This window comes from Aegilops tauschii, chromosome 4 (genome assembly GCF_002575655.3).
Source record: "Aegilops tauschii subsp. strangulata cultivar AL8/78 chromosome 4, Aet v6.0, whole genome shotgun sequence".
Lineage (NCBI taxonomy): Eukaryota > Viridiplantae > Streptophyta > Magnoliopsida > Poales > Poaceae > Aegilops > Aegilops tauschii.
In genome coordinates, this window is record NC_053038.3 from 238762931 (window position 1) to 238778654 (window position 15724).

At 56.4% G+C, this 15724-nt stretch overlaps 1 protein-coding gene across 1 annotated transcript; it reads left to right on the forward strand.

The window, feature by feature from the left end:
• The first annotated feature begins 9435 nt into the window (after positions 1-9435).
• Positions 9436-15406, forward strand: LOC120962928 (uncharacterized). Its single transcript, XM_045227809.2, has 2 exons — positions 9436-15020; positions 15117-15406. Exon 1 carries the CDS (start codon positions 9626-9628, stop codon positions 10679-10681), a length of 1056 nt encoding a protein of 351 aa, XP_045083744.2. The 5' UTR covers positions 9436-9625; the 3' UTR covers positions 10682-15020; positions 15117-15406.
• The last annotated feature ends 318 nt before the right edge of the window (positions 15407-15724 follow it).

Consider the following 15724-nt stretch of genomic DNA (forward strand, 5'->3'; position numbering starts at 1 on the left):
GTTTCTTGTACAACAAGTCTACCTCCTTCCTTGTATAGTTGAGGTCTAGACTCCCTTTGTACCTATATATATACGTGCATACGCACCCGATGAATATATCGTGAGTTGCACCAATCCTCTACATGGTATCAGCCTAACTCGGTCTTCCCTCGCCCACTGCAACCCTAGCCATCGCTGCGCCCTAACCCCGCGCCCTAGTTGCCCCGCGCATCTCCCAGCCGCGCCGCCGCCCTAGTCGTCGCCGCATCTCACGCTCCACCTGCGCCGCTTCCTCCTCAGCCGCGCCTCGCTCCCTCCCCAGCCGCACGTAGCGCCCCAGCCCAGCCGCACGTCGCACCTCGCCACAGCCGCCCGTCGCTCGCTAACCAGCAGCTTCCCTGAACCCTAGTCTACACCAGCCTCCTCCCGAGCCTCTCCTCCACCGCTGCCATGTCTCACTCCAGCCTCTCCCATCGCAGCAATCCGTTTGCCTCTTCCTCCGAGGCCGGTTCCCTCCCCAACCCGGCGTACATCCGCGACGTCCCGATCTTCGATCGCGTCCCGATCAAGCCTTCTCACACGGAGGCCAACTTCTACGCCTGGAAAACCTACTTTAACCTCCTCTTCCGTGAGTACAATCTCTGCGATCACGTCGACGGCACCACCGACTTCCTCGCCATGCATCGCGATGAGGATTGGATGGCGGTTGATGCCACCATCATCCGGTGGCTTTTCCTCACCGTGTCCAAGGACATCTTCCACACCGTTGTTCGCGACTGTCAGTCCGTCGGCTGCTATTCTCTCCAGTCTGACCGTCCGCGACGCTCCTGTTGTTCGCAACGCTAAGTATCCCAAATATATCTCTAACAACGACGGTGACGATGCCTACACGGTGTGGACGAAGATCATCGGCCTCTTCACCGACAACAAGCTCCAACGGATCGTCTTCTTGCAGCAGGAGTTTTTTGGTTGTCACCAAAACGACTCCTCCATCGATGCTTATTGCATGCGCCTCAAGACCCTCTCCGACGAGCTCAACGACGTCGGCTTCAAGGTTGGGGACGAGCTCCTCCTCTCCACCCTCACCGCCGGCCTCAACGAAGATCTCGGTAATGTCGCGTCCAATCTTACTCTTATGGCTAACCCTACTTATGAACGGGCGGTGGCCTATATACGTCTTGAGGAGCGTCGCCTGAAGAACCTGCGGGCTCGTGCGGTCCATACCGCCTTCGCCGCCGGGTACTCCCACGGCGGGTCCACATCAGCACCTCCCGCCGGGAGCCACGGCGCCGCGCTGCCTCCGCAGCCCCGCCCGTCGGTGCCTCCAGCAGCCGCTGGTGCGGGTGGCTACGGCACACCCTACGGCGCCACCTACGGCGCCCTCCCGCCCCGGCCTCCGGCGCCGGTGCCTCCGCCCCAGCAACAGCAGCAGAACCAGGGCGACCGGCGCGGCCGTGGTGGTCGCCGTGGCCGCGGCAACCGCTCCAACAACGGCGGTGGACAGCAGCGTGGTGGTGGCCAGCAACATCAACTTCCTTCGCCACCATGGGGCACCGGCCACAATCCCTGGACCGGGGTTGTACACGCCTATACAATGCCGGTTCCCCGCGCTCCACTTCCAGGACTTCTCGGGCCTCGACCAGCAGCCCACCAGGCCTTCTACGCGGCGCCCCAGCTCGGCCCTCCGACACCACCGCCGCCCCCTACCCCGCCCAGTTTGGCTATGGCGCGCCAAACCCTAGTGGGGGGTGACGGGGTTTGCTGGCTACCCCCCGCCGCCGGTCTCCTATGACCCGGCTCTGCTCTCGGCGCTGCAATACACGCCTCAGCCCGGTTCTTACACCGGCGGTGGCGACTGGTTCATGGACACCGGTGCATCATCTCATATGGCAGCCTACCCGGGTAACCTCTCCTCCGCGTCTCCCGTTCATACTTCTTCTCGTATCATCGTCGGTAACGGCGCTGGTCTTCCCATTACTCATGTCGGTTCTACTCCTTTTCCTTCTACGTCTAGGCCATTATCTCTTAATAATGTGCTCGTGTCTCCTCAATTTATTCAGAACTTAGTCTCTGTTCGTAATCTTTCACGTGATAATTTTGTAACTGTCGAATTTGACAAAGTTGGTTTCTATGTTAAGGACGCCCGCACCCAGATGGTTCTTCACCGATGTGACAGTCCCGGCGACATGTACCCCGTCCAGCCTTCATCATCATCACACACTGGACCTCTCGCCCTTTTCGCCGGCATCGATCTTTGGCACGCCCGTCTCGGTCATCCTAGCACCACCGCTCTTCGTCAAATAGTCAAGGATTTCTCTTTTCATGTAATAAAGCGGATGCTCATTCTTGTCAAGCATGCCGCATGGGCAATCATGTTAGACTCTCATTTAGTTCTTCTTCGACAGTTGCTTCTTATCCTTTTGAATTAAATCATAGCGATGTGTGGACGTCACCTATCACAAGTAATTCTGGTTTTCTATACTATCTTGTTATTCTAGATGACTACTCTCACTTTGTGTGGACCTTTCTGCTTCGTCGGAAATCTGACGTTCCCGCCACTCTCCTCGCCTTTTACTCTTATGTGTCTACCCAGTTCGGTCGTCCCGTCCATGCTCTCCAAACTGACAATGGAAAGGAATTCGATAACCTCACCATCCGTACACTTCTCTCCAACCACGGCACCATCTTTCGGTTAACCTGTCCTTACACCTCCCAGAAAACGGTCGGGCCGAGCGCGTTCTTCGCACTCTCAATGATTGCGTCCGCACCCTTCTGTTTCACGCCTACATGCCACCCCGGTTTTTGCCGGATGCCCTTGCCACCGCCACCCTTCTAGTTAACCTTCGTCTGTGTCGTGTTCGTTGGAACTACACCCCGCATCATCTTTTCTTCGGGTCTCCTCCATCCTACGACGGTCTTCGCATTTTCGGATGCCTCTGTTATCCTAGTGTCACAGCCACCGCCCCTCATAAACTTGCCCCTCGCTCTTTGCCTTGTGTCTTTCTCGGTTACCCGGCTAACACTAAAGGCTACCGATGTTATGATCCGGTGTCCCACCGTGTCATCACCTCTAGGCATGTTTATTTCGATGAGTGCTCTTTTCCTTTTGCACAGGAACATATGGAGGTGCCATCCGCTGGAGAGGATCATGCCTCGTCTGGCTCTCTTCGTCGACGTGTTGCACTGGGACCCTTTCCTTTGGGTCGTGCACCGTTGGCCTTGCCAGCTCCTCTACTGGCTTCGTCGGAGGCTTTGCCGGCCACGCCAGGCTCTTCGCTGGCCACCCCGCCTGGCTCGCCGGCCTCTTCGCCGGCCCCGCCGGTCTCGTCAGCCTCGCCGGCCTCGTCGACCACGCCAGGCTCTTCGCTGGCCACCCCGGCGTCTTCACCAGCCTCGTCGGGGCAGTCGCCCAGCCCAGCCGTGCTTGGCGCGCCCCCGGCACCTTCTGTTTCTCCGGCTACTGCACCACCACCCGCCGGTCCTATCACTCGTGCACGCATGGGCGTTCATCGGCCGAGTCTCCGTTACTCCACTGACGAGTATGCTTGCCCGGCATCTACGGCGCCCCTGTCGCCTCTTCCTACCTCCGCTCGTATGGCTCTTCGCGACCCGCTTTGGTATGCAGCGATGAAGGAGGAATTTGAGGCTCTACAGCGCAATGCGACTTGGCAGCTTGTACCCCGACCCGGCACGCCAACATCATTACCGGGAAGTGGGTGTTCAAGCACAAGTTTCATCCTGACGACACCCTCGACCGCTATAAAGCCCGCTGGGTGGTCCGAGGCTTCCGACAGCGCGCTGGCGTTGACTTCATGGATACATTCGCACCGGTTGTCAAGCCCGGGACGATTCGCACTGTTCTTTAGCTCGCGGTATCTCGTGCCTAGCCGGTGCACCAGATGGACGTCTCCAACGTTTTCCTCCATGGCCATCTTGAGGAGCAGGTCTATTGCCAGCAGCCTACAGGGTTCATCGACGACACTTGTCCGGAGCATGTTTGCCTGCTTTCTCGCTCCTTGTACGGGCTCAAGCAGGCTCCCCGCGCTTGGTACCAGCGCATTGCAGCATTTCTTCATCAGCTCGGCTTCCGCTCCGCTCGCTCCGATGCTTCGCTGTTCATTTACCAACACGGGGATGCTACCGCCTACTTACTACTTTATGTCGACGACATCATCCTGACAGCTTGCTCTAGTGCTCTTCTTCGACAGCTTACCGATCGTCTTCGCGCTGAGTTTGCCATTAAGGACCTTGGTCCTCTGCACTATTTCCTCGGCATCGAGGTTGTTCGACGTGCGGATGGTTTCTTTCTTCATCAGCGGAAGTATGCTCATGAGCTTCTTGATCGCGCTGGGATGCTTAATTGCAAACCCGCGCCTACTCCTGTCGACACGAAGGCCAAGCTCTCTGCCACCGACGGCTCACCTGCTTCGGATGCTTCGTTTTATCGGTCTATTGTGGGAGCCCTTCAGTATCTCACCCTGACACGACCGGAGCTTCAGTATGCTGTCCAGCAGGTCTGCTTACACATGCATGCCCCTCGTGATGCTCACTGGACCGCGGTCAAACGTGTTCTCCGTTACATCCGCGGCACCATGGATCTCGGATTGACTCTTCATGCCTCCACTGCTATGGACATCACCGCCTATTCTGATGCTGACTGGGCCGGCTGCCCCGACACGCGACGTTCCACCTCGGGGTATTGTGTTTATCTTGGACCGTCCTTGATCTCTTGGTCGTCTAAACGGCAGCCCACAGTTTCTCGCTCCAGCGCTGAGGCAGAATATCGAGCGGTGGCTAATGTTGTTGCAGAGTGCTCCTGGCTTCGTCAACTTCTTCATGAGCTCTCTTGTCCTGTCAACGAGGCCACGATTGTCTACTGCGACAACGTCTCCGCGGTTTACCTCTCCGCCAACCCGGTTCATCATCGTCGCACCAAGCACATTGAGCTGGATATTCATTTTGTTCGGGAACAGGTAGCTCTTGGTCATGTTCGCGTTCTCCACGTCCCTACTTCCCAACAGTTTGCGGACATCATGACCAAGGGGTTGCCTACGGCCCCTTTCGAGGAGTTTCGATCCAGCCTTTGCGTCGGCCGTAGCGACGCTTCGACTGCGGGGGGTGTTGAGATGTATATTGCATGTGTGTTTCTTGTACAACAAGTCTATCTCCTTCCTTGTATAGTTGAGGTCTAGACTCCCTTTATACCTATATATATACGTGCATACGCATCCGATGAATATATCGTGAGTTGCACCAATCCTCTACAGGTGTGAGTCGCCAAGAGGGCGTTTGTTTCGCGGTCTCGCCCCTGCACCTTCAGGCTTTCTCCGCCTTGCTGGCCGCCATCTTCCGTCGCGCTTTGAGCAAGTTACGGCTGTCACCGCAAGTCACCTCGCCGTTACGCGCCAAGGGCTTAAATCAGTACGGTCACTCCGGGCACGCAACCGCTCACCGCTTCGCCGCTGTAGGTCTTGCGTTATGCCGCTCTAGCCTTTTCCCCTGTTCCTCTCTCTCTCTCTCTCTCTCTCTCTCTCTCTCTCCAGATTCTTCTTTTTCCCCTCTTCTTACTTCCTTTCTTTGATTCTCAGCTTCTTTTCTTTGCCATCTCCATTCTCTCGGTTGATCCTTCCTTCTCTGGTCGCTTTTCTCGCCTCCTCTTGACTTTTCCCCTTTTGCTAGTTCATGTTTGAGATGGAAAGACAAAGGGGTATGCAGGAGGCAGATTTGGGAGGAGAGGAAGTGAATAGGGCCTCCATGGTCCATCCTCGGGCCGAAAGACCTGATACTGGGATTGAGATCAATATGCAAGCGCTATCAATCCATGAGCCACAGATCTTTCATGTTCAAGCGGGGCAACAGATGCAAGAACAGGGTCAAGATGCAGAGTTTATTATTCTTATGAAGCTTGCAGCTATAGGAGGTACAATTAGAGTTCTTTCTCTTCAAGCAGTACAACAATCTATGGCTAGAGCATGGAGAGACAACTATTATGGAATCTCACAGCTATCAAGGTATATCTTTGTTGCACATTTTCGCTCCTTGGAAGCTGCTATGTTTGTGATTACCCGTCAGCCGTGGAGTATGGGTTTAGACAACTTCTTGATTGAGTGGATGGATCCTGAGGATCATGGCAAAAATATTCAGGATTACAAGTTTGATAATATTTATGTGACCATCCGTGTTTATGGAATTCCTATGAGGTTTAGGTCTTAAGATCTTCTAGTCGATATTTTACAGAGTGTTGGTCAGCTTTCTGAATTTCATCCCTTAAGTCAGTCCATGATCTCTGCAAGCCAGCAGTATATGTGGGGCACCATCAGTGCTAATGTCAGAAAACCAGTTGGAGATAAAGTTTGGTTTCCTTTGCTAAGGATTCTGCTGGTTGGGCTTATTTTTTCTATGAGAGGATTGATAGGATTTGCACTTTTTGTGGAGTTTTGTTCCATAGTGTTCAACACTGCACTGCCAGAAATAGTTTGCTTATGTCATGAAACAGATTGCAGATCTCTTTGGAGCAAATTCGCCAAATAGGTTTGGCCAATGGATGACTAGTGTGGGGCCGATTCCTGGACATTCAGGAGCAAATATCCAAGGAGATTCGACTTCATTCTCTTCCTTTATTAACCCACAGTTAGCCAGATTACAGAAGCAGTTCTTGGAGGATTCTAAAGGAAAAGATGAGGTGTCAGAAGGAGTTCATGATAATGATAATTACAAAGAGTTATCTCTCAAGGAAATTAATGAGCACATTAGAAGAATGGAAGGGCCAAGCTCATCAACAAATCCTGAGTTGCAGATCGCTCAATAGCAAAATGTAGCTAATATAGTTATACCTTCATCTTCAGCATCAGATATGGGCCATCAGACTTCCCCAAACAATCAACTGCTTCTGGGTCAGGGATGTACTATGACTCAACCTCCTCCAGCTATACCTTTGTCTTCATCATTACATACCTCTTGTTAGCATGATCTTGCAAATCTTCTTCCTCATTCAAATATTTCTAATCTTCCAACTCAGTCTTCTGCTCACATCACTCAGGCTCCCCCTATCTCTGCTATTCATGAAACTTTGATAGACAAACATCTTAGTGGGAGTACAAATATTAATCCCATTCATACCCAGGTAGTTTCTTCATCTCCCCCTTCACCTCTCAGATCCAATCCCAAGAGGCCGTCCGAGTCGTTGCTTGGTGTTCCCCTTCCTCCGGCAAACAAAGCGATTCCTCATGGTGCGGGGGAGAATTCCGTCGGCGGTCTGGGAACGGGGGTCCCTAGACTTGCCTGCCTGCGGCCCACGGCGTGGCTCCACTCGCGGCCCAGTACGGCCCGTCTTCAGCAACAAACACTCGAGACCCTCGCGAGGGGCCAAGCCTCGCGAGACGGACGACACAAGACCTCCTCGGGAGCGGCCTCACCAGGCTAGCTCGCGAGGGGCGGAGAGATCAAGGCAAGGCGAACCTCGCGAGGTTCCAATGACGTAAGCCATGACGACCAAGACCAGGCGGGTGCCAGCACGCAAAGTGTCCTCATTTCCTCTTTGGTGCTAAGGAGGCAAGCGCAGGCGAGGAGTACCGAGGCATTAGGCAAAGGTTTTCATATCGGTGCAACAAGACCAAGACTAGCAGGACGGCAGGACGGAGGTCACCGTGGAGCCCAAGACGGCGTCACCACCAGAGCCTTTGGCAGGCGAAGACCACCTTTAGTCAGGATAGCTTGTACTAGCTGTCCCCCTTCAAATTGGCCGTTGTGGCATCCCTACCCGCTCAATATTTGGGAAGAGGACCGGGCCTCTATAAATAGGACTGGCTACCACAGTAGGAGGCAACTCATCTTGGACTGGATCCACTCCATCCTCACACCCACCAAGCACAAGAACACCTCTCCTCAGGAGGCTGTTCTTCCCCTTGTACTATTCATCCTCAGCCCAAGAGGCAATCCACCACACCACACTGGAGTAGGGTATTACACCACAACGGTGGCCCGAACCAGTATAAATCTCGTGTCTCTTGTGTTGTGGGTTCGTCGAGCTAGGCTTTGAGATCGCGGTGAAGCTGAGGGCGTGGTTAGGTAGGGGGAAATCTTCGTGCGCACCCCAGTGTTCGAACCTCAAGGGTTTTGCCGGAACCCGAAATCTGACATTTGGCGCGCCAGGTAGGGGTGCGCCGAAGCTTTCCTTCCGTCGATCCGTGTCCCGTCGCTTCGTCGCATCCATGGCGGATGCTCGCCGAGCTCGCGCTGAGCGCCGGGTCGCCCTCGCCGCCCGCGTTGCTCAGACGGCTCCCGTCGGCGGGCCTCCCCATTGTTCTCCGTCACCTGCCGCCAACGCCGCCACCGCCCCGGCGGGAAACGAGCAGCAAGCATCCTCGCTGCACCCCTTGGTGCGGCGGGACGGCCGCACCACCACTCCGTCGCTGACTCCGGCCGGCTCGTCGTCTCACGCTCGTCGCGCTCCCACGGACGCGCAGGCCGCGCTGCTCATGGCACGCGAACTCCTGCTCTACCGCCCCGTCGACGACCTCTACGAGGACTGGCTAGACCGCATCGTCGAGCTCGTCAGCGCCGCAGGGGGCTCCCGTGCGCCATCCCTCTTGCTGCCTCGCCCTCCGCCAGCTGCGGGCGACATGGCTCATGGAGCGCCACCACCACCACCTCTGCACCAAGACGGCGTCGTGGCGCCAAGGCGTGCGGCCCCCCGGCGCGACCCACCACGTCGGGCGCCCGTGCGCAAAGAAGGAAGCTGCCAAGAAGTTCCCCGAAAGTTCCCCGTCCGCAAGAAAACGCTCCTGCGCTCCTAGCACCACTACGACAAGACCGTGCGCCGCCTGCGGTGGCGGTGCGCGGACATCAAGGGCAGGCTCCGAATCAGCAAAGGGTCCCAGTGGCCACCGCGGGCTGCCGCGCCTTCACTCCGGAGCTGCGTAGCGTCGCATGGCCGGGCAGGTTCACGCCAGACCTGCCTCCTCGCTACGATGGCACCCCCGACCCCGCGGAGTTCCTGCAGTTCTACGAGCTGAGCATCGAGGAAGCCAACGGCGACGAAAAAGTCATGGCGAACTGGTTCCCCATGGCTCTCAAGGATGGCGCTCGTTCATGGCTCCTGAACCTGCCCCCGGGCTCCATCTCCTCCTGGAACGAGATGCGCGACTGCTTCGTCGCCAACTTCCAGGGCACTGCGACCGCCCTCCGGCCGCGGGTGACCTGCGCCGCATCAAGCAGCAACCAGGAGAGACCCTGCAAAAGTACATCCAGCGCTTCAACAACGTACGCCTCAAGATCCCCAAGGTGACGAACGAGGCCATCATCTCCGCGTTTTCCGATGGCGCCTGCGATATCAAGATGAAGGAGGAGCTCGCTATCCACGAGGAGCTGTGCACGTCCTTGGAGTTGTTCAACCTGGCGACCAAGTGCGCAAGGGCGGAGGAAGGGCGCCTTTCCCTCCTCGAGCTCCCAGCTGCCGACCTGGAGGAGAAGAAAGCCAAGGCCAAGGACGTGAAGCGCAAGGGAGTGGCCGTACTCGCGGCGAAGCCAGACAGGAAGCGCAGCCGGGACCAGCCCGAGTCATCCAAGAGCAGCCGACCGTATTGCGCCTTCCACAACGTTCACAGCCACAACACCAACGACTGTCAAGAGCTCAGGGCCATTCGAGATGGATGCCTCGGTCGACGCCACCGAGCGCAATGACCGGGGCTACGGCCGAGGAGGAGGGCGTGGCGGAGGACGCTGGGACGACCGTGGCCCTCGACAGGAGTGGCGTGACCGGCCTCGTGAGGACCGCTGGCAAGATCAGCCTCGCGAAGGCGCCTGGAGGGATCAGCTTCACGAGGACCGCCCCCAGGGCAACGCTGGTCTTCCTCCGCTGCTGCCACCACCAAGAAGGAACGACGACCACCATCAGGACAAGGGGGCTGGGGGCTTCCAGGAGTCGCGAGCTATCACCTGCATCTTGGGCGGAGCTCAAGCCCCAGCCTCTCAGCGAATCTTCAAGCAGTTTGCTCGCGAGGTGAACGCAGTCCTCCCCAGGCTCGAGGCCACACGCCCGCTTAGGTGGTCCAAGTGCGCCACCACCTTCAGTTCGGCAGATCGGCTCAAGTGCGCGGCCACCGCTGGTGCCCTTCCGATGCTTTGCTCACCCGTCATCAGCAACGTACAAGTCACCAAGACCCTCATCGACGGCGGCGCAGGGCTTAACGTCCTGTCTGTCGAGACGTTCAACAGCCTTCAAGTGCCCTACAATCAGCTTCAGCCTACCAAGCCCTTCTCAGGAGTGACCGACGGTTCCACCATGCCGATAGGGCAGGTCCGCCTCCCTGTCACCTTCGGACAGCGCGACAACTACCGCACCGAGCTCATCAACTTCGACGTCGCCCACATCCGTCTACCATACAGTGCCATCCTCGGGTATCCGGCCCTGGCCAAGTTCATGGCAGTGACACACCACGGCTACAACATCCTCAAGATGCCAGGAAGCGGCGGGATCATCACAGTCCCCTACGAAGAAAGAGATGTGGTGTGCTCCCTCGAGCGCGCCTTCCAAGCAGCGTCAATCGAGGACTCCGACAGCAATGCAGCACAGTACCCTCCTGAGGTCGTCCCCAAGAAGAAGAAGCAGCTACTTCGCACAGGGCCTCAGGAGAGCGGCACCGCAAGTGGAGCCGCGTCAGGATCTGCGCCCGCGCCTGGGGCGCCTCCCTCCCTCGCATAGGAAGGCGCGCCCGGCGCCCTCCTCGGGCAGGGCTCGGGGGCTCTCTTCTGGAGGGCCTCTGACCTTGCCAACATCACGAGGGAGGCGCTCGGGCACCATGTGGAGGCGTGCTTCGCAACACGTTTCCCTCAGGAGGACACCGGACGAGGAGCGCCCGGCGCTCAGGAGTTCATTGCCAAGACCACTCAGGAACTGCAGGATGCAAGAGCCATGTGCGGCGGTCGCCGCTCACCTGGCACGGCCCCCCATCCAGGCGAGGACGGGGGCCTGCGCATCTGCATCGACATCCCAGGGCTCAACAGGGCCGCATCTCAGGAGCTTTTTTGGCCTTCGCGCGTGGGATGCTGCGAGGGCCCGCCTCACAGCTACGTTCGCATGCCTTTTGGCCTCCCGAGCGTGGCGTCCGCCTTCCAGCGCAACCTGCGGAGCATCCTAGTGGCTTAGGAGGCCAGGAACCACGCAGTCCTGGCGGAGACGGAGACGGTTCTCAAGGAACCGCCTGGGCCCCCAGAGCCTCCCGAGGCTCAGGGCCCCGGTGGCTCGTGAGGAGCAACCCCTTATCACGCGTCTTCAGCTGCCCCAACACCCCTTCGACCACAGAACCAGGTGACATCTTCCAAGTTTATTTAGCTGGGAGCGCCCCTCGGGCATCATCATTCCCAGGCCGCGTGGGTCCGTTCCTGCGGCGTGTATCCCTTTTTTATGTCTTTAGCTTACCTTGCTGGGGGCGCCCCTCGGGCTGCATCATCCCCAAGCCGCTCGGGTCCGACCCAGTGGCATGTATCGTTCGTGCGTTTATCTGAGCTAGCTCGCTTTCCATGCATAATCTATCTATGGTTATCACCTGCTTGACTGTCACCCACCATGGGAGCCGCGCGCCGATCGTCTTTCTTCAGGACCCTTCGCATAAGAAGGCTAGGCACAGCGTCTATGCTCGGGCCCGTCCCTGCAGCATCGATAAATCCAACGGTTGAGCTCTGTCTAGCGGGCCGGTCCCGTTGACGTCACCTCCTGGGGTCGTTGGTGCTTGGCCTTCTCATGCGATAACCTTGGGAGATTCGTTCGGCGCAGGTTGTCTAACCATCTCGCAGGACCACCACAACCATCAAGAACCAAGATCAGGCGCAACCCGCCTAGAGGTAGGGCCTCGTGAGTCGCGCGCTGGCTCACGAGTGCCCAGACACACCTCGTCTAGCCCTGCCGTGCAAGCCACGTGTCAGGGCGAGGCTGTACACGCCCCGGGGGCTCTCCACAATAGGGAGTCCCCTCCCACGTACCAGTGGAAGCAGCATGCTCTGCGCTGGCCGTCGACACTGCCGAGGAGCGGCTATGCCTGTGCAAGTGCGGAAGCTCTATGCTCCGCGTTGGTGATAAACAACTAAGGGCGGCCCCACGGCCGTATCAACCTCAGGGAGCCCTTGAGCTCAGTGTCCGGCCTCAACGCAACACCTCCCCTCGGGAGAGTCGCGCGAGGGGGCTGGGCACGGGGGCTGCGCTCGGGTCACGCCCAAGCGTATGCCATCCAGCCAGGTCCCCCGGACCTGGTCGTCGCGCGCCCCTCCCGAGCCGAGCCTCGGCGAGGACAAAGGTATGAAGGTTGTTTGAGCGTTAAGGGGGACTCCTGAGCATCACGACTCAGAAGCCTAACTGGCCATGTAGCCCCTCACTCCTTGGTCTCGTCCTGGTGATCCGGACGACCCAACGGCGGTTGAGGTATGCACGGGGTCGTGCCCTGCCGAGGCAGAACACTAGACCTACCCTTGCATCTCCTTTCCATAAGCTGTTTGCGCGTCAAGGGGGACTAATGAGCATCGCGACTCAGGAGCCTAACTGGCAACGTAGCCCCTCACTCCTTGGTCTCGTCCTGGTGATCTGGACGACCCAACGGCGGCTGAGGTATGCGCGGGGCGGGCTCTGCCGACGTAGAACGTAAAGCAAATGGGAAGAAAATCGCAAAATCCCAAAGCAAATATTACAAAACATATTGTTCTCTGAGCATCAAACACAAGTTTAAACGCCTCCACGAGGCACAATACATGTTGCAGGAGTTTAAGCAGGAAAGGAGTCGCAAGCTAGTCATCCCTGGACACCGCCGGCGCCCGCAAGAGGCGCTCCTTCCTTGGTGGCGTCACCTTCACCTGTACCACCGGTCGGGGATGCAGGATAGTAGCACCGCCGGTCGAAGACGCGGGAGCGAAGGTCCGGCACCGGTACTGGTCCTGACTAGGCGGACATTTCGCCTCGCGAGCTTCTTCCTCTGCCATGGGGCCGCGCCTGGTGTCGCTACTAGCAATGGAGCAAGGGAGAAGAAGTGAGCAAAGCAGGAAGAGATGAGCGACAGGGGGACTCGTCAAGTCGGGCAGTTGCCGAGGCAGCGTGGGGAAGTGGAGACGCCCACGTCCAATCAATCGCCACGCGTCAACCAAAGCCGCAGGCTGTTGGGGCCTGCGGTGCTAGGCACTTGCCCTTTGGCTTCGCCTCGAAGCCAAGTCCGAGCGCGCCTTGGGCCGGGGGGCTACTGTCGGCGTTCTGGGAACGGGGTCCCCAGACTTGCCTGCCTGCGGCCCACGGTGTGGCTCCACTCGCGGCCCAGTACGGCCCGTCTTCACCAACAAACACTCAAGACCCTCGCGAGGGGCCAAGCCTCGCGAGGCGGACGACACAAGACCTCCTCGGGAGCGGCCTCACCAGGCTAGCTCACGAGGGGCGGAGAGATCAAGGCAAGGTGAACCTCGCGAGGTTCCAATGACGTAAGCCATGACGACCAAGACCAGGCGGGCGCCAGCACGCACAGTGTCCTCATTTCCTCTTTGGTGCTAAGGAGGCAAGTGCAGGCGAGGAGTACCGAGGCATCAGGCAAAGGTTTCCATATCTGTGCAACAAGACCAAGACCAGCAGGACGGCAGGACGGAGGTCACCGTGGAGCCCAAGACGGCGTCACCACCAGAGCCTTTGGCAGGCAAAGACCACCTTTAGTCAGGATAGCTTGTACTAGCTGCCCCCCTTCAAATTGGCCGTTGTGGCATCCCTTCCCGCTCAATATTTGGGAAGAAGACCGCGCCTCTATAAATAGGACTGGCCACCACAGTAGGAGGCAACTCATATTGGACTGGATCCACTCCATCCTCACACCCACCAAGCACAAGAACACCTCTCCTCTGGAGGCTGTTCTTCCCCTTGTACTGTTCATCCTCAGCCCAAGAGGCAATCCACCACACCACACTGGAGTAGGGTATTACACCACAACGGTGGCCCGAACCAGTATAAATCTCGTGTCTCTTGTGTTGCGGGTTCATCGAGCTAGGCTTTGAGATCGCGATGAGGCTGAGGGCGTGGTTAGGTAGGGGGAAATCTTCGTGCGCACCCTAGTGTTCGAACCTCAAGGGTTTTGCCGGAACCCGAAATCCGACAAATTCAGATAAGATTCCTGGGTTGGCCGCCCTCAGTTTCATTCTCAACTCTGGTTCCCAGGCTCTACAATGTCCGAGTCTTCTTGGAGCGCCTCCTTCCAGGCCACTTCTTCTTGGCTAGCCATCTCCAGCTGGTGGTTTGGGGTCTGCCTTAGGGGCTTTTGCTGGTGATGGTGTCCAACCTGCTCGAAGCACTCACAGTGAAGAACCAATGTCTGGCACCGCGGTTCCTGGATCTGCTACTTCTCAAGGGAGTCGCCATCAGTCTGGAGGTAGCAGATGGGACATTCCTCAAGCTGGGGGATCTCGTGGTATGCGTTCCCATCCACACGAGGTTCTTCGCTATTGTCCTAGTTCTTCCACTTGGAAGCGTGACAGTAGCACCATTCAAATGGGCAGTACCAATAATTTGCGTGGAATCAAAGGCAAGAATTTGGGAAGCATGGATTTAGATATCAATGTTGTAAAAGGCGGATCAGCTATGGCCTTTGGCCAAGAGGAAGGAGGAAACTATGATCGATGGCCCTTGCGATCTCCTTCACTGGTTGTTAGGATAGGTACAGTTAGTTCCCGTCAAGAGGCTTCCTCTCCTGCTGCCATTGATCGCCTCCACCACATGGATTTGGATGTTGGCAAGGTATGTGTGGTTCCAGAGCTCAAAGCACAATGGAGAATCTAAATGACTTTAATAACTCTCACCAAGGGGACAAAGCGGCTTTCAGGAATGATCAGTTGGGAGAAGACATGGAATTTGACTCTGAAGCAGAAAAGAACATGACTGATTCTTTTTCTCGGGCAGCAGCGCATGTCCCTAACGCGCCTCGGGCGCCATGAAAGCCATAGCTTGGAATTGTTGAGCTATGGGTCGGGACCTCGACAATGATCATATGTTGTTCCTGGCTAATCTGATCCGTTCTACTAAAGCTCAGGTAACCTTTATTTCTGAAATTAAATCTTCCAAGGTTCGACCGGTGGATCTTGTTAATAGATTTGATATGGCTAACAACTTTTAATGTTCCTTCTAGAGGTGCTTCTGGAGGACTCTGGCTTATGTGGAATGATGATATTAAAGTTTCTATTCATAGCACCTCCTTTCACTATATCCTTGCGAATGTAGTTCATCAAGCATCGGGTGTTCACTTCTGTTTGACTTGTATATATGGTGTCCCCTATCATAGACAGACTAGTACTATTTGGAGTCAAGTTTCAACTTTTGTGTATGATAATCTGGGCAAGCCCATTATGTGTATGGGAGACCTTAATGATATCTTGTATGATACTGATGCTTGCAATGGTAGTGTAAATTATTACCGTATGTCGTCTTTTCGGTCTCTTGTTAAAAACTGTGGGTTTTTTATATTGGTTTTAGTGGACCTGCGTACACTTGGCATAACAGGCAACACACTTCTAATCCTATTTACAGACGCTTGGATAGATGTCTTGTTAATTCTGATTGGTGTGCGCATTTTCCTAATACGAAAGTTCTCAATTTGCCTATCATTCTAAGTGATCATGCTCCCATTCTTATTTCCAGATATGGTAACTTTGTTAAGCCAAGGCAAATGTTTAAATTTGAAAACTGGTGGTTGCTTGAAAAAGATTTTAGTAACTTTGCTAGATCTCCCTGGAATAA

What these genes read in the sequence shown, in the direction of transcription:
- LOC120962928 (XM_045227809.2), top strand. Translation starts at nt 9,626, where the DNA reads ATGGATGCCTCGGTCGACGCCACCGAGCGCAATGACCGGGGCTACGGC.